At 43.7% G+C, this 18,860-nt stretch overlaps 1 protein-coding gene across 5 annotated transcripts in view; it reads right to left on the reverse strand.

The window, feature by feature from the left end:
- Positions 1–371: 371 nt before the first annotated feature.
- PDE10A (phosphodiesterase 10A) overlaps positions 372–18,860 on the reverse strand; it is a 582,319-nt gene continuing 563,830 nt past the window's right edge. For all 5 annotated transcript variants that reach the window (XM_061428524.1, XM_061428522.1, XM_061428521.1 and 2 more), the window contains 4 exons: positions 15,428–15,539; positions 10,944–11,024; positions 9,370–9,458; positions 372–7,093 (listed from right to left, as the gene is read on the reverse strand). In XM_061428524.1, the coding sequence (XP_061284508.1) occupies positions 6,976–7,093; positions 9,370–9,458; positions 10,944–11,024; positions 15,428–15,539 (400 nt within the window). In that variant the 3' untranslated portion in view covers positions 372–6,975. The remainder of the gene's footprint in view (positions 7,094–9,369; positions 9,459–10,943; positions 11,025–15,427; positions 15,540–18,860) is intronic.

Genomic DNA, 18,860 nt, shown 5'->3' on the forward strand with positions numbered 1-18,860 from the left:
TTTCCCTTTGGTCTCTTCCAGAACTGGGCCTCTGAGGACAGTCCCCACAGGAAGGAACAAGGGCAGAGAGTTGTGCATGGTGACAGAGGCCTTAGGGTGGGAAGACAAGTGTGCAGCCAACTCTCAGCTCCCTTCCCTGCACTGGCCCCAGTGCTGCACCCCCCACCCCACACTCCACCGCGTATCAGGGGCCCAATCCCACTTGTTGAGTAAGTGTTTAATAGCGTTGCTTTTCTAGGGTTTCCTTTGGTGTTGGCAAATAGCTCTTGGTTAGGTAAGGTCGATGGAGAAGTCAAATCTGAGTAAGGAAGATACGGACTCACGTTCAGATCAGTTTTACAGAGAACGAATCAGCAAGCTCAGTCACTAGATGAGTTGATGGATGTATTAGCACACGAGATTTATTTTTAACACAGCAAACATTTGATACAATTTCACAGGAAATGGATATTGAACAAAAATCCTGTCTACAACACGCACAGTGCCGTGCACGCAGACAGCACCGTATCCACAGGAATCTGGTGTGCAGAAGGGCTCGCCTCATTCTGGGGTCTTTCTATGTTCACCTAATTAACAAGGCTGTGAACACACATGTTCAACAAAGCAACAGGCCTTTATTCCACAAAACATTTATTTCATTTGCTCCCAAAGGTGTATCTTTAGTTAGTATATTAGTATAATTTTAGTTAAAGAGGGTCTTGGGATACAATTCAACTTTAACTTTCTGGTCTTAAATATTTATCATTTGCCTGCTCACCTGATGGCAAGCAGAAAGAGCCAAATAAACACAATTTCTTTAAGCAGAGTTTAAAGCCAGGAGGGTATTCATCAGTGTTTAAAGATTATGTGAATTTAGCCAAGAACATTTTCTTTACCAGCAGAAAGAATCCCATCACTTAACTTGTAAACATGCCCGCCCCGTGGAGTCCTTCCCACTAGTAGCCAGGCGAACTTGGACTGGTCCTGGAAACTCCGCCAGCAGGGGGGCAGATTCAAGAGCCAGCCCGGCACTCAGGATCAGGAGTTCTGGAACCTGAAACTGTCTTTCTGAAAGACTACACTTTCCCCGAACAGTCTTCCAACATTTACGATTATACAATGGGGTTAATAAATCGTCTTGCAAAAATGTGATGTTTTATGTTGCCTCATCCTTTCTGCCAGAAAATGCTTGAAGCAAACGCACCACGTCGCTCCAATGTGAACTTGTCTCCTCTGCAGACAAGGCCTGGGCTGTTTGCACGTGGACTTTAGGAAGCCCTGCACGTCCTCCTCAATGCACAAAACGTCTCTGACCTTCCCCGTAAGTGACAACAGACAGTGAACGTGAAAGGTGATATTTTAAAAATTCTGTATTCAATTATTCACAACGAAGGAGAGCCATTAAAATTATGAACATCTCTACATATGTTTCATGTATCGTACATATATAAATATACTTTAAATGTATAGTTACATATCGACAAAAGTTTCTAGCCGCTCTAAGCTTGCAGGTAAAACAAAGATTTTGTAATGTAACACCTGTATATGCATATACACTGGCTGTTTGAATTATGAATTTATTTACAACTTGCCTAGTTTATCATAAATGATTATTGTTATATTATACAAACAGAAAAGATTTCTTTTAAATACAAAGACTGCAAATGAATACATGAAAAAATTACACACATGTACAATATTTATAATTTATAAATGCAAAGTTAAGATCTCTTTAAGTTATTGCACTTGTGCATTTTACAAAGTTTTTATATGTCAGATGTATAAAATATTTGTAAATTTATAACTCATTAACTGTAATGAAATTGGATATTAACTCAAAATTCTTTCTCCTTCCAAAAGAGAGCCCACTAAAACTGTGGATACAGATCCATTGAGTCTAAAAATCAGCAGTATTACGAGATTCATTGTATTTTTGATAGCCTGTAACCCATATGTCACTCCAGCAGCTTCCTGTCAGCAAGGAGATTACAGATGCCTTGGCTAAGTAGAGATAGAGAATCTTTTGTTCATAAGGACTTGTTAAAAACAAAAGTCACCTTTTCAGAAAGAGTCAGGATACTGCATTTCTATAAATTTGGTAACTGTTTCACAGTGTTTTGGGCACGCACATTTTTTCCCATGGGTCACTGGGGTGGGCATGGTAAAATGTGGGGGCACTGTGTGGAAACCACTTCTGTGATGAAGTCTATGTCCGATGTTCACGCTGAGTGAATATATAGAATATACACCATACAACGGATCGTACGGAAGAGAACATTCCCGTACATCATTTGCCTAGGATATCTGAGACATGACACAGGACTGGGAGCTAAAGAGAAAACAAAGGCTGCAATGCCCAAGAGAGGATGATATTTTTAGGTGGGCTAGGGTACGAGATAACACACTTTTAAAACTTAACTTGCCCTAGGAATGAAATCTTGCCACTTAAGTGTCAGAAAATGGACAGTTCCTCGGTAATATTAGCTGAAACTTGGCGTGTGTAGACCTACTTCTCTACTTGGTGGCTTGGACTGGCTGGAAGTTTCCGCCTGGGTCCTGGGGTAACACTGACCTTGCCCGGCAGACGCATGAGGGTCTGCGTGCTCTTAGAGTGGTCAGAGAAGAAAACGCTGAGAGTTTGGGCAAAGGCAGTGATGCTTATTTGGATTTCAAACGTGTTCCTTGGAAAACATGGACGTCTTTAACTTTGTCCCACCTTTTAAATTTAGAACGAGAGCAGCATAGAAACTGTTTTCTTCCTCTTTTTTTTTTTTTTTTGCTATTTTTATCATCGCATAAATGTATCTAATGCTTCAATCAAAATACGCAGTAAAAAAAGAGAAAACAGAGTAAGCAGTGCATGGAGTATCACAGTTTAAACCTAAGTGTTTAAAGAAATTGGCAAAGTGTGTATCAGTATAAATACTTATGCAAAAGTAAAAAGACACCAGCCACGCGCTATAGACAAGCCTGGGGAAAGCGCCACGGCAGCAGACCTGGTTAGTTTACATTTAACAGTGATTTTAAATCATATTAACACTCGCAATTGAAGGGATACTTTAAAGCAAATAAACGAAAAGTTTTTAAAGAATGAAACCCTGAAGAAAACCAGTGAAGTGTAAAAGGCAAACACATTTGAAATACATAAAGATAGAAGTGAATTTCAAAATCTAAATCATGCATATGTACCTGAAAACCCCAACAAAATCACATCACAATCAGTGTCACAGTTCTTGGAAGTAAAAAAAAAAAAAACTGAGTCTGAACAGTTCGTTGGTTATGGTCAGGAGGATACCTGAATAAAATGAAATAGAGTATAGAAGTCTCATAAGGAGAGAATGATCTTAATTAATTCAACTTGATAAAATTAACCATGGATGTATCCCTTGAAATGCTTTTAAGTATAGTCAAGCAAGAAAGCAAAACGACACATATATGAAAGAAGAAGTAAAATTGCAGTATTAAAAATAAAGGCACAGACCAAGGCATGGTGAATCATTTAGTCTTACTAAGACTCAACCCTTTCTTTGGATTAAAAGACCAGCAACATAATACTAGAAACTAAATCTGCTAAATAATCCAAGAGGCTGAGGATTTATGCATCTATGTGTATTGTGTACAAGCATAACTAGTGTGCTTGAATATACCAAAAAAGCAAAATTTACTGAGGTGGATTCTATAAAATAAACGTAATATCTGAAAAGCATGCTAAGGAGAGGAAACCTACACTGAACAAGCCTTGTTCTGAAGTAGCTCTGCTTTCGTCGCTGTGGTAACAAGTCAGCGGCTCTGGGGTCGTCTGTACAGATGCTTTTCCACTGAGAGAAGAGTTGGGATGAAGGACAACTGTGTGTGAATAATTTAAAACTTGGTCTCTCCTCCAAGGCTGGCTTCTCACGTGCTTCTTGAAAATAACTAAAGCTGGGAAACGGATCACACAATTCCTGCCCTAGTGAAAGGGCTGTATTTGAGGATTCCTTTCCACATTAATTGCATTTAAGACTCTCCATTTAATTAAATCACAGCCAACTAGTAATTAACCAGATACTTGCATTTTTTAGAATTTTATTCCACTGTCCAAGTTCAGTATTTCATGTCGTCGTTAGCATGCATTTCCAAGAAAATTTCTAGGTAAAAAATATATTCACTATCTCTGGAAAGATAATGGAATAATTGCATTTGATGATAAAAACTGTTCTCTATTATAAATGAAAACCAATAAAAATTTTTGAAAATTAAATATTCAACATATACTCACAACTGGTTACCAAATTTATACTGAACAGGGAACTTGGGCCCAATATAAAATACCACCTTAATGAGAAACTCATCAAAACACTTCTCAATGACAACCATCTGTCCTTTAAAGAAAAGATTGGGGAAAAGACAAGATGGAACTCTAAAAGCGTGTCTGCTAAATAAATCTGCTGAGATACAAAATACTCCCAACGGCGTGTTTTCCACAACAGATTGTTAACTAAACACCGAGGCCCCTTTCATCCTAGGTGAGTCTATGATTCCCAAGTCGCTCTTACACATGATGGAAGCAGTATTAACAGTTTACCTTAGAATACAGTCCTTTGTTCAAACTTTGCTTCTATTATGACGATTCACAAGAAATTAACCAACCAATAAATCCACATACACTTCTTTGGGAAACTATTGTTCAAAGCACATGTCACATCATGTAACACACTTGGCTATGTCAAAATAAGACACTTTTCTCTAATAATCGGGTCAGAACAGCAACCTTAAATGCAAAAATAGCCAGAGGCTTCCCTCCCCAGGACTGCTCTTTCCAGGAGCAGAATTCACACATTCTTTTAAAATCTTTTTAATAACACAGCAGCCTTAAATAATAGTCCTTCCCCCTAGCAATTCAGTCTCCAGGTTCAGTTAGATGGCCTAAGGCACTCTCCTGATTAACGTTAAATCTCTTGGGCCCAGTTTCAAACATTTGGATGTACAAAGTTTGGATGTATGCAACATTTTAGAATTCAATTCTATGAATACACTAACGTGAAAGAGGGCTTTTTCTAGTCAGCTTTATATTAAACAATATACATTTTTCCACATGAAAAATCAGTTTTTGAAGAATGGGGCTGATTTGTACTTTTCAAAGATGTGTTTGCATCTCTCTCCCTTTCTCTCTCTCACTTATATATGTGTGTGCATATCTACACACATGTGTATGTCTATATGCATGTACATGTGTGCACAGCCGCACACATCCATGTGTGTGTGTGAAACTAGCCACAGTGGCATTCTGTTATTTCATTTTATATCATATTGTAAAATTATAACAGCAAATGGAGCTCCAAGTCAGGAAGAGGGCCACTTTTAGAAGCCCATAAGGAAACTGAACACAGCGTTAATTTTAAAATAAGAATGATGTTTATCTATAGCTAACTCTGCTACAGACCAACCATATCTTAGAAACATCCGATTTAATAATTTTTGCAAAAACCAAGCTCATATGAACAACAATGTATACAGTATTGGGTATGTGAAATAATCTTTTTAAAAAATTTATTTAATTAAGAGGAATGTTCCAGTTTCCTGCTACGAGGATGGTGGATAAGCCACTTGTTAGGGACAACTCAGGACTTCTGAGACTCTAATTCCTTCAGGTCAGAACCAGCAGCTTCGGAGGTTAAGCGTTAACAGGCACCAGGAGTGACTGGCTTTGAATCCTTGCAGGAAGGGGGCTGACTAAATTTCGTATACTTCTTTCCAAACATTCACACTGTAGAGTAATATGAGCTTACCAAACTGATACAGAAGCAACTCTGCAGACACAGGGTTTTCTGTGGATGTCTGACCTTGAGTGGAGCAGAAAGGGCAGAGGTGGGCCCGGACACAGCTGTGTCCTCTGGCCTCCCTGCTGCGGGCACAGAGCTTCTGAAAGACCATCGGGCGGAGACGGAAGGATGTGGGAGAGGAACGCAGCAGGCCAGAGTGAAGATCCCAGAAGGCTTAGGTTTTATGGTTTAATTGATTTTAAGAGAAATGTATGGTCTCTTAAATAACCTGTAGAATAAATCTTTCATTTTTGAATGTGAGTTTAAGATTTTGCAATGACATCAAGTGAAAACATAAAAGCATCATTATTAAAAATTCACACTTTACATCCATAAGACTTGTCCGTTGAAAAACATTTGTATGCCTTGCTTTTATTTTGTTTTTTTGTGTAAAGGGTTTAGGAAATTTGCCAAGACTACAATAAAGGAAAAAAATTTAAAAAAATTCTCTTAACATCTTTAGAACTGATATTGGAGTTCTTAGTATTATGATGTATATCTGCATCTCTTCTCGAGAGGATAGAAAATCTACTTTCTTTAGTGTTAAATTTATGCATCTAAGCCCTTTATATAAATTTAAAGAGTACACTTTAGTCCACCTAACTTTTTTCAATTCACGAGGCTCTGACCCCAAGTCTGACTATTTCCATCAATGATTGCAGAAAGACACTTCTCGCTCTGTCAGCTCGATGCCACGGGCTGAGGCTGTCTGCCACGATCCACACTAACGACAACCAGGTCACACACGAACATCCACAAGCGCAACGTGTCAAAGCTCCTATTTATAGCCAACAACGTCAGAGCAGCACCGGCGTGGAAGCCAAAGTGCAGTGCCGCCTTAGCACCGTTTCCACCCTCACTAGAAAGATACAGCGGGAAAGTACCCCCTTCTCAGCGTCCGTCTCCATCAAGGCCTCCGCCTGGCAGCCCATCAGAAAGGCCGGGTCCCGAGTCAGGAGGCGTCTCTGGGCGGCGTCTCCGGGCGGCGCGTCTCGGGGCCTGGCCAATCACCGTCGAGGACGCGGCAGGAGGCCGGCAGGCAGCCACCTATCTGCTGGACGTGCTCACTCGATGGTCCTTCTTGAAGAGGTCTGCATCCCAGTTTAACAGGTGTAGGTTCCCCCCGAAAATAAAAGGAAGAAAAGTCAAAGAAGCAGGATGAGCATTTTCAGGTGGGACGGCCCGCTGGGGGCCGTCAGTCATCGGTCTTCACGGGCAGCCTCTCTGGGGACCCCTCGGCCTCTGGCAGGTCCGGGATCCCCAGGGCGCTCTCCTCGCCCCGGATCACCTTCTCCCACTGGCTCAGGTTATTCCTGGAACGAGGAAGGCAGAGACAGGGGCCATTTCAGAAAAGGCTTCTGGACTCTGTCCCCACACCACCCACAGTGTAACTTGGGCATAACTTAGCCTGCTGGCTTCTGGGTGTCACCCTGATCATATATAATATTCATTTAAAACACTGTAATATATTTTAGACGGCATATTAAAAAGCAGATGTTACTTTGCCAACAAAGGTCCATCTAGTCAACGCTATGGTTTTTCCAGTAGTCATGTATGGATGTGAGAGTTGGACTATAAAGAAAGCTGAGCACCGAAGAATGGATGCTTTTGAACTGTGGTGTTGGAGAAGACTCTTGAGAGTCCCTTGGACTGCAAGGAGATCCAATCAGTCCATTCTAAAGGAGATCAGCCCTGGGATTTCTTTGGAAGGAATGATGCTGAAGCTGAAACTCCAGTACTTTGGCCACCTCATGCAAAAAGTTGACTCATTGGAAAAGACCCTGATGCTGGGAGGGATTGGGGGCAGGAGGAGAAGGGGACGGCAGAGGATGAGATGGTTGGATGGCATCACTGACTCAAGGGACATGGGTTTGAGTGAACTCTGGGAGTCAGTGATGGACAGGAAGGTCTGGTGTGCCGCAGTCCATGCTGTCACAGAGTCGGACATGACTGAGCAACTGAACCAACTGACTGGCTGATAACAACTGTCCCCTTGACCCTGCACTTCAATTTGGGGTCCTCAGAGGAGCCACACCCGCTGGAGCCGAGGCCCCATCCCACCAGCTTCAGGTTGTGGAGGCGAACACGCAGCCCATGCTCAGAGTTTCTGACTCAGTCAGGATTCACTGGGAGAGCGGACAGGACCATCAGGTCACACACAGGTGGAGAGGAAGGAAGGGGGCATCCATGACGACCCCCAGCCGGGCCTTTGCGTCCCACGGGGCAGAAGTGTGTGCCCAGTGCAGGTCAGCCCCGCCCGTCACACACTGCACGCTGAACACCACGTCAGGCATTAAAAAGTCACCTCAAGTTACACCTGCTACAGACCTTTGAGATTTCCTTGTTAGGTGGTTGATTTGTGCTCCCCTGGCCTCTGGTCTCAAATGCACCCTCAGCTCCCCCAGCCCCCCAGTCTCTCTCAGGATCTGCAGCTCAAACATGAGGGCATCTTGGTCTCCTTCAACGGTGGAGCACTCCTGCTGCCTGACTGCCCCTGGCCCGCCCCGTCCAACCCCGCAGAGACCCCATCCACATCTCCGCCTTGATGGGACATCAAAATCAGAAGGGAACCTTAGTGTCGGCAAGCACAGAATGCTAAGAGATCTTTGTACAAAGAAACCCCTAAAATATAACCTGAAAAATATAACGCTTTAGCTTCTGTACCATATCATCAGGTGTCATTTCCCCCAAACCTAAAGAGACTTCTTGGTATATTGGAAAAAAGACACACATTAACTTTGCTGTGTTTCCTTGGCTCAACAAAACATGCTGGGGTGTTCTGTTCATTGCCACAGGCGCAGAGAAGAAAGAGGACCACTTAAATAGGAGACAGCAGTGTCTTTGTTAAATCTTCTGGCATGTTAGTTTTGTTTTCCTTAAAAAAAGCCCGTTCGTGAGTTTTAACAGCAGAGGACAGGGGAGCCCTAAAGCCTCTGATTGTGTCTGCAACCTTCCGGCCACAGGTCTGGTGCACCCACTCCAGCCCCCAGTGTGGTTCCGGCCGAGCGGTTACAAAAACAGTCCCCATACCCACTCTCCTGCAGAAAGCCAACACACAGCTGTTTGCTCATTGCCTGTCACCCTCCCCAGGGGAATTTCCTTTTCAGGTGAAATGAAATCTTAGAAAATTCCCAACGTTCTGAGCTGAGTTTAGCCCTTAAAAAGGATAATGAGAGCACACAGAGAAATCTGAACTAGAACAGGTCAGCTGGAGGCCTGCCTTTCTTTCGGGAAGAAAATGAAACTTAAGATCGCATTCAAGATCCCGTCTCTACCCTTCAAACAGTAAACTGTGTGATTTAAACTGAGTCCCCTTCCAAACCAGCAGCTCAGAAAAGACATTATCGTCTTTTTAAAAACAGCATCAGCCAGGGGTCTGTGAGTCATAAAAAAGAACACTTCCCGCTCCTTTTTGGTGAATGAACAACTTTGTGGACAAATACTCTTGACTTATACTTGTTACGTAGGCAAACACACAGCCCAGTTACTCTAAACTGCAGTGAAGACATCATGTCTAGATGGGGCAAAAAACGCTGCCCAGATTCTTAATCTTGACGGAAAAGCATCGAGGTAAAGCTGGTGTACATACCTGCAGGCCTTCAGGAGCGGTTCCGTGGCAGGGAAGATCTGGGTGAGGGTGGTGTAGCAGGGAATGGCTACGGCATTGTAGAACCCCAGCTGGCCCAGCACAGAAACGCAGACAAGAAACATGACGGCACGTTAGCAATTCTAGCAGCACTGTCAAAATTCACCAAGTGAATTTTCTACTTCTCAAGCCTACCTGAAAATCTAAGCACTCTGGTTTTGCTAAGTAACATTTACCTCAGTGAACACTCCTGCAGGTGACCGTTTAAAATTCATTAAAATACGTTCACAATATAAAATATAAAAAATTTAAATCATAAAAAGAAGCTACTTTAAAGCCCAAGTACAGTATTCAGTGGGATTCTTATTATAGATCAGTTGTAATTCATGACCTATTCTTAGGAGTCTTTTACTAAATGGCAAAGAATAATTGCACAATAACCACAAGTCAGAAGCAATGTATTTGGTAAAATACTAGCTGATCGCAGAAATATCTTATTTAAAATTCATTAATACTATAAACGGATCTGGAATTTTGGCAAAAAAATGCACTGCTCTTAATGGAATCACACGAGAACAAAGTCCGCTTTCTGACGGCATTTTCAGTTCTCTTATCAAGAATCCCATTGGGGTCACTGCTCAACTGCCTCCAAGGAAAAGCTAATACTGTCAGCTTCCTCTCTTAACTACGTTACAAGATGAATTCCGAAAATTGAACAAATCAAATGTAAAATGATGAAATTAAAAATAAGTGGAAGAAAATAAAGGTAAAGATACTCTCTCAGCATGGGACAGGACTCATACAATGTCAAAGCAGGACTAAACTGCAAAATACACTCTCAACAGGCATGGCACGTGTGTCGGTACAAGCCAGACAGGGAAGGAAAGTGAGCCTCCTGTGGAGGAGCTGGCTAAGGAGTCGAGAAAAGTGCCCCTGAGCGACAAGGATGAACAAATCACACCTTCCCATGCTGCGCTGGTGCCCGCCAAGAGACGTAATTAACATCCTTATCATGACATCAGAAGATTGATAGTTTTAAAAGACCATCATCAAAGGAATGTATCACACCACAGGCGCATACATGCAAAGTTAAGAAGGCCCTAGAGCTCTCAAAGCATCAAAAATTAATGCAAAGTATGTTGTAAGACCTGAAAAGAAAATAATGAGTGCCAGTTTACAGTAAGACAAAACTCAAAATGTACTGAAACATCATTCATTATTTGTTAGGAAATGCAGACCTAACCAAACTCTATAATGTTATTCTCCAAAAAATATCTTTGTACATTTGATGAAAAAGTATTTTTTGTTTGCTAAAATATATTAACATTTCAACTTCATCCATCTCCTCTATTTCAAGTAAGAAAAGAAAGCCTGTAATTTACTGCAATTTTATCTGTAGAAAGAAGCGATGACAAGGCTAGTTATAAAGTCTTTAAATCTAGCTAGGACTTCCCAATCAAGGGGCATCTAAATGGAGCAGACTTCAGCGGGTTCCAGCTCCCGTCAGCTGGCATGTGCTTCTTACCCCTGTCCGCTGTCGACCACTGTGAACGACCACTTGACCACACAGCCCATACCTGGCCTTGCGGGACCTCGTCCTTCTTGTCTCTGTCCATCATGGGAATGGGCTGTATCCCCAGTTTCTTCATTTCATCGCCCTGGGAGAAACGGGGGGAAACCAGGCTCTCTCAGTTTCACGCAGAGTTATAAAACGTCGGCATTAACGTGCTGTTCCCTCTGTTCATTAAGTTTTTCAAAATGAATAATATTTCTGGCTAACGACCACACAAATGTCAGAATAATAAAAATGTAATGTACTACTGTGGGTTTTTATCCTAACGTTCCTCTCCTGTGCTGAATTACCAGAAACCCAGCCATCACTTCTGCTTCATTTTGTAGAAGTTGGTGAAAGTTATACCAGAAGGACACGTGTGTGTGAGGAGGAACACACGTGTGTGTGAGGAGGAACACACATGTGTGTGAGGAGGAACACGTGTGTGTGAGGAGGAACACTTGTGTGAGGAGGAACACACGTGTGTGGAGGAACACACGTGTGTGTGAGGAGGAACACATGCGTGTGTGAGGAGGAACACACACGTGTGTGAGGAGGAACACGTGTGTGAGGAACACACGCATGTGTGAGGAGGAACACACGCGTGTGTGAGGAGGAACACACATGTGTGAGGAGGAACGCGTGTGTGTGTGAGGAGGAACATGTGTGAGGAGGAACACACGTGTGTGTGAGGAGGAACATGTGTGAGGAGGAACACGCGTGTGTGAGGAGGAACACACGCGTGTGTGAGGAGGAACATGTGTGTGAGGAGGAACACACGCATGTGTGAGGAGGAACACGTGTGTGTGTGAGGAGGAACACACGTGTGTGAGGAGGAACACATGTGTGTGTGAGGAGGAACACACGTGTGTGAGGAGGAACACATGTGTGTGTGAGGAGGAACACACATGTGTGAGGAGGAACACACGTGTGTGTGAGGAGGAACACACGTGTGTGAGGAGGAACACGTGTGTGAGGAGGAACACATGCATGTGTGAGGAGGAACACACGCGTGTGTGAGGAGGAACACACGCATGTGTGAGGAGGAACACACATGTGTGAGGAGGAATGCGTGTGTGTGTGAGGAGGAACATGTGTGAGGAGGAACACACGCGTGTGTGAGGAGGAACACGTGTGTGTGTGAGGAGGAACATGTGTGAGGAGGAACACACGCGTGTGTGAGGAGGAACACACGCGTGTGTGAGGAGGAACACGTGTGTGAGGAGGAACACACGCATGTGTGAGGAGGAACACACATGTGTGAGGAGGAACACGTGTGTGTGAGGAGGAACACACGTGTGTGTGAGGAGGAACACATGTGTGTGAGGAGGAACACACATGTGTGAGGAGGAACACACGTGTGTGTGAGGAGGAACACGTGTGTGAGGAGGAACACACGCGTGTGTGAGGAGGAACACGTGGGTGTGTGAGGAGGAACACACGTGTGTGAGGAGGAACACACGTGTGTGTGAGGAGGAACACAAGAGCAAGGATGAAATAACCTCATGGCCTTCACCTCACTCTTTCAGATGATTTTCTCACACGCACCGAGACAGATGAAGCCAGAGTTTAAAAAGGAATACTGACCCATCAAGAATAAAGAGCAGTCTGCTAAAACATGTCAGTAAAGACACAATATAACTGGCTAGAGATCAGCATGAAGGTTAAAATCATAGATGTTTACTGAAGATGTATAGTATCAGGGCCACTATAAACATTACGTCACTTGGTCTTCATGAAATACTATGAGTTAGATACTTTTATCCCCATTTTACAGATTTAAAAATTACCTTACTCTTTTTATTTCTTTTTTAAGGTTAAAGATTATTCAGTCCTTAGCATTTCTTAATTATTAATATTTTTGACTATTTTGTTGTGTTTGTTTTCAGAAATCTGAAGCATAAAGCATCCTGAGTTTGCTAAGACAGGGTCCTGGGACGAATGACCATAGCCCTCGTTAAGGATGTGTGAGCACAGGACCAGAACACTGTCTTAACTACGTAAAGTCACTGGAAGCGGTCTGCTCTGAGGTTACTGGTTTAAACATGAACTGCGCTAGTTCTCATACTTTCTTCTTCTCTGCCCTAAGGGAATGAAAATGACCAGGTCCCCTCAAGGATTTCACAAGCCCCGAGACATACAAAGATTTTAAATAAGCAGTGATTCGTACAGGCACCTAGCAACAAACACTGATGCGACACGGAGAACACCTCACGGGACGGATGGCCCGTGCGTGCGTGTGGTCTGGGGTGTCGGGGCTGAGGGGGGAGGGCTGCGGGGGTGTGGGGCGGGGGGCTCCAGGCGGATGGAACTGCAAGCACAGTCAGGGACCCAGGCCGCAGAGGGGCCGTGGGCTTGGTGCATCAAGCTCACCACTTCTGTCTTCACCACAGCGAGGGGAGACAGGCGGTTGCCGGGAAACAGAACTTGTCCCGAAGCAGCAAGAGTGGCAGCTGGGGCTGAGATGGGTCAGAAAGCTGGCCCGAGGTGTCAGCATCAGCACTACGGTGGGATGTTCATCTCAGACAGTGTGACACCAAAGACCCCACACTCTTAGCTACTGTTACACTGATCCTAGAAGACAGGCAAGGACCCCAGCTACATGCTGCAGTAATCCAGGCGAGAGCTGGTGAGGGTCTGACGGAAGGGAGAGGGTGGGGCGGGGAGGAGGGCAGCGTGGACTTCCATGAACATCTATGAAACCATGGCAAGGCTTGGGCACTACAGCTCTGCTTCCTCTCTGGGACGGTGAGGTCCTTGCAGATGGCATCTGTGAGCCTAACGGGAGCTCGGTCAATCTCTGTGCACCCCTTAACCAATGCTGTGCCTAACCACTGCACCCCTTAACCAATGCTGTGCCTAACCCCTGCACCGCTTAACCAACGAGGAATAGAAAGGGGAAAGAAATCGACACGTTTGTCCCCTTTTGCTTCATGTTTTAGAATACAAATATAGTTGTTAAGGTATGAAGTATATCACTGCTAAATGAATCAAAGTGTCTGCAAAACAGTAAGGAAGCTTCAGACAAGCTTTCTTATGTGGTACGTATAGCATTAACTATGTTACTAGTATAGACACACACGCAAATTAAGCTGATTGTGATAATAAAGTCAAATATTACAGCTCAGACATGTACATTTAAAAACAATCTTGAGTCTGAGAGTAACTAGATTTTGACACACACACACACACACACAATAAAATTTTTTTTAAAAAGAAACATTCAAGAGGATGCATATACAAGGTGTATAGCTGAGCTACCAGGGAAGCTGGTATAAAAACAATACCTTCAGTATAATCAACCCAAGGCCTGTGGTCCTCACTCAATAAAAACTTCTTTGGTATTACTATTATGAGACAAAACCAACATCATAGACCATTTCTATTCATCATTACCTGGATGGTTTACTGTTTTGTTTTTTTTTTTTTACTTTTTATATCTGTTCTTCTATTGGATGAGATTTAAACTATGAGGTTTATGGTTTTTACCAAACTCTTTGTCCTCCAAATTTACTTTGACTTCTTCTACCCAAATGAGGTGCACAAACATTTTATAGTTTATTTTTCCATAAACTTATTTTTAATATGCAGGGATCTAAGTATCTGTGGGTTCATTTGAACAAGAGAATTATATCCTACTTATTCATGACCAACTCAGAGAGCAAACTGAGGAGCAAAGACACATTTCTGATAATTTAGATAATTCAGTCAAGAAAAGGTATTCATAAAAGCAATCTACATAGCTTTTCATATGTCAGGAATTCATGAGTTCATGAATTAATTCCTGTGGAACTCATGATTTGCAGCTTAATTGACAGTTTGGCATATTCACAATTTAATCGCCGGTGTCTATGGTACATCATTAGTCCCTCAAATTTTCTGCTGCAGGCAAATACAGCCTGTGTGGGTCCCTCTTAATACTTTCTCTAGTGGCCATAAAAGGGATGACCACTGATCATTACTGAAGGGATGACAAGGATTGGCTATTAAATAAAGAAAACTGCTGCACTGCTGTTCAGGGAATCAGTTCCTGAACCGTTTCAGTGGAGATCAGGATTTACACACATATCCAAGTCGGACGCTCTGACTTTATACCTGTATGAAGGCTAAACAATAGGGTTTTTTAAGGTACTACTAGGCAATGGCACCCCACTCCAGTACTCTTGCCTAAAAATCCCATGGATGGAGGAGCCTGGTAGGCTGCAGTCCACGGGGTCGCTAAGAGTCGGACACGACTGAGCGACTTCACTTTCACTTTTCACTTTCCTGCATTGGAGAAGGAAATGGCAACCCACTCCAGTGTTCTTGCCTGGAGAATCCCAGGGATGGGAAGCCTGGTGGGCTGCCGTCTATGGGGTCGCACAGAGTCGGACACGACTGAAGCGACTTAGCAGCAGCAGCAGCAATGTGAGCAGCTACTGTTACTACATTATCCCTGTATTTAATATCCCCTCAATTTTTCCTCACTTCTTGACATCGTCTGCGTTCATATGAAACCCCAGGACGTACCTCCGCCCAGAATTCTGCATATATGTCGTTGGCCGTCAGTCTCGTCACTGGCCACAGCTTTGTCACAGAACAAAGATCACAGGCAGTCATCATCAAACCGATGACACGGTCTCTAGAACACAACGAGACAAGACTGGTCACCGCAGCGTTTGCACAGGTATGAGAACAGCTAGGAAGACTTCCGCAGTTTCAGGACCAAGCGCGGCTTCAGGCTGGCACTGCTGCATGCAGCGGGGAGGAAAGATAGCTTTTCAGAGCAGATGCAGCTGAAAGGAGAGAAAGGACACAGTTAAGGGATGGTGTCGCATTAATCGTGAGAACACCGGTCACTGCTCTCCCTAGTTCCATGAAGAGTGCATACTCTGCTCCTGCTTCCTGCTGAAAATATGTCATGCTGGCCTGGCCCTGACACCTTCTAAATCCCTGGTATACCTGACTGCCACAAACCAGATTTTGAATTTCATGGAATTGTGAAACTTTAGAGTGGAAAGAAACCTTGTGGGGGGGGGGGGTGGTGGGGAGCCTATTCAATCCTTTCACTTTACAGAAGGAGAATGTGAGACACAAATGAGTGCAACGATGTCTTCGAGGTGTAGACAGCCCAGGGCCGGCCAGAGGACTCAGATTCCCAGAGGCTCTCTCACCGCCTCACCTGCAGAGAAGGGCAGGGTCGCCCACTGCTGTACAGACTCTACATCCCCAAGGAAAGGAGGTTGTTTTTCCTCAATTGCTTTGCACTCACCACCATGTGTTCTAGGTCCCACCCCCCAAATATGGTTCATTCAGTCCTTCCTCTAGAGGACAAGTAAAAATTGCCTAAAAAGTATTTAAACATACCCACCCCCTGTGTAATTGTAATGGGTTTGGTCTAATGACATGGGGTCACCCTATATGAAGACTACACTTAAGTGTGGCACTACACGCTAGCTATTAAGAGCTTTTAATATAGTGACTTAAACTTTTACAAAGCAAATTGCATAATGATAGAAGACAAATTATGGAGAAAGACACAAAACTTCGTAACAAGCGAGAAGATGTTGCCATTGCCCCTCCCACCTAAACTCCAGAGTCTGAGGACTCCGCTGCTGCTCAAGGGCGTCGGTCTTCCTGGAGGGGTGCAGACAGACCCCATCTGTGGGCAAGGGCTGCCCTGGGGCCTGAGCCTGTCGACCAAGGCTCGCAGCAGAGCAAGAGGCTTGGCTGGAGCTTCTGATTTAGGGGTGCTCCCTCAAGCAAAGATTCCTGGATCTCTGGGAGACCCTGCTTTGTCTATTACCCATGTTTTGGTGCCAAGCACTTGTGAGGTTTTGCATTAATACTTTCCATCAGCCAGTTTCTTTCAGCCCATTAGCCAGGTGGCTCAGTGGTAATGAATCCACCTGCCAATGCAGGGGATACGAGAGACATGGGTTCGATCCCTGGGTGGGGAAGATGTCTGGAGAAGGAAATGGCAGCCCACTCCAGTATTCTTGCCCGGGAAGATGTCTGGAGAAGGAAATGGCAGCCCACTCCAGTATTCTTGCCTAAGAAATCCCATGGACAGCGGAGCCTGTCGGGCTACAGTCCAAAGGGTTGCAAAGAGTTGGACATGACTGAGCGACTGAGCACAGCATTAGTAATCTCTTCTACAACCTTACTTTTCATAAGGACAAGTGGGTATCGTGTATCTAACAGGCAGTCTAGATGACTTTAAAAATGTCACTGAGACTTAAAAGGTGTACTCACCCTGGGACCCCAAAATGGATGTCATGTGAAGATATAAACCCCTTAAAATGATCAGAAAGCCCACGTTTTCTTGCTGAGGTGGTTTCCTAAGCACTTTGCGGTTTACAGGAAGAATATTTATTTCTGGATTTGGGCTTCTAAAGCAATGACTGTATTTTCTGTTTGCGTAACAGGCCAGTTCATTTAAACAGAAACAGAACATGAAAAATACTATTATTTTGTTAACAATAATAATAATAAAAATAATAATAATTATTTCATGAGACTTAAATAATTCAGTCTCATTCAATCTACATTCACACAAAAGAATCAGCACTCATTTCTTTTGGATAAATATTGCAATAAGCTTCATCTCAAGAAAGATTTCTTATCTCATAAATCTAAGGAAAAAATGTTAACATAAATGGGCACTAGAAAGCATGTGAACCAGTTCTCTCCCTGGATATGACTCCATAGGCAGCATCCTTACCATTAGGGTTGAAAGGATAATAACCTACTTATCATCCAGACTTCACTGTCAAAAGTACTTAGAAAAAAAAATTTACCAGTATTTTACTGTTAACCAAACAAATAAAAACAAGACAGATAAGATTTGTATTAAATGCCTTTTAAAAAATTACTTTTTTTTTTTTTTACTGTTAATGACAAATTAATTGGATAGTGATGGTTTCCTGGAAATATTAACCTGAATTGGAATTGTGTTATTTCTGTCTATGAATGGGATATAGGCCTAACTGGTGACTCACTCACTTCAGTCGCTCAGTCATGTCTGACTCTTTGTGACCCCATGGCCTGCAGCATGGAGACCTCAATTCATACTGCATTCCGATAGCCAACTCTGAAAGGGATGGAGTTTATGCCAACTGTGCTCTTGGCATGACCTTGCCTGTCCTCCTCACTAAGAACACTGCAGTGCTCAGCGGAGGACGGGCTGAAGACCTGTGTGGGGGAGGCTGCTGAGAAGGCCTGCAGGAGAACTCCGGCATCCAGAGGGGCAGGCACAGCGGTGTGAACAGAGGCGACGGCAGAGGCCCCTGGACTGCAGAGACCTAACCAGTGCATCCTAGAGGAGATCAACCCCGAATATCCACTGGAAGAACTGATGCTGAAGCTGAAGCTCCAATACTTTGGCCACCTGATGCAAAGAGCCAACTTATTGGAAAAGACCCTGATGCTGGGGAAGACTGAAGGCAGGAGGAGAAGGGGACGACAGAGGATGAGATGGCTGGATGGCATCACTGACTCAACCAACAAGAGTTTGAGTAAGCTCAGGGAGAAGGTGAAGGACAGGGAAGCCTGACGTGCTACAGTCCATGGGGTTGGACACAACTTAGCGACTGAACTACAAGTGGAGACAAAGAAAGTAGGAGGAACGTTAGAGGCAGTGCGTGAGTATTCAGTCGTGTCCGACTCTGTGTGCCCCACGGACTGCAGCCGCCAGACTCCTGTATCCATGGAATTTTCCAGTCAAGAACACGAGTGGGCTGCCATTTCCTACTCCAATTTTAAGGAAACTCTATCGTGTTGTCTGTCATGGCTGTAGGGATTTACATTTCTACCAACAGTGCAGCAGAAACTAACACATTTTAAGTCAACTACATGCCAATACTAATTAAAAAAACATCTTTTTTTAAAAGCCAAGGAACAGAGAGTCCTAAAGGAAGCAGCGATTGAAAGTCTCAACTACGCTGATGACAAGACACACTTT

The sequence above is a fragment of the Bos javanicus genome, chromosome 9 (genome assembly GCF_032452875.1).
Source record: "Bos javanicus breed banteng chromosome 9, ARS-OSU_banteng_1.0, whole genome shotgun sequence".
Classification (NCBI taxonomy): domain Eukaryota; kingdom Metazoa; phylum Chordata; class Mammalia; order Artiodactyla; family Bovidae; genus Bos; species Bos javanicus.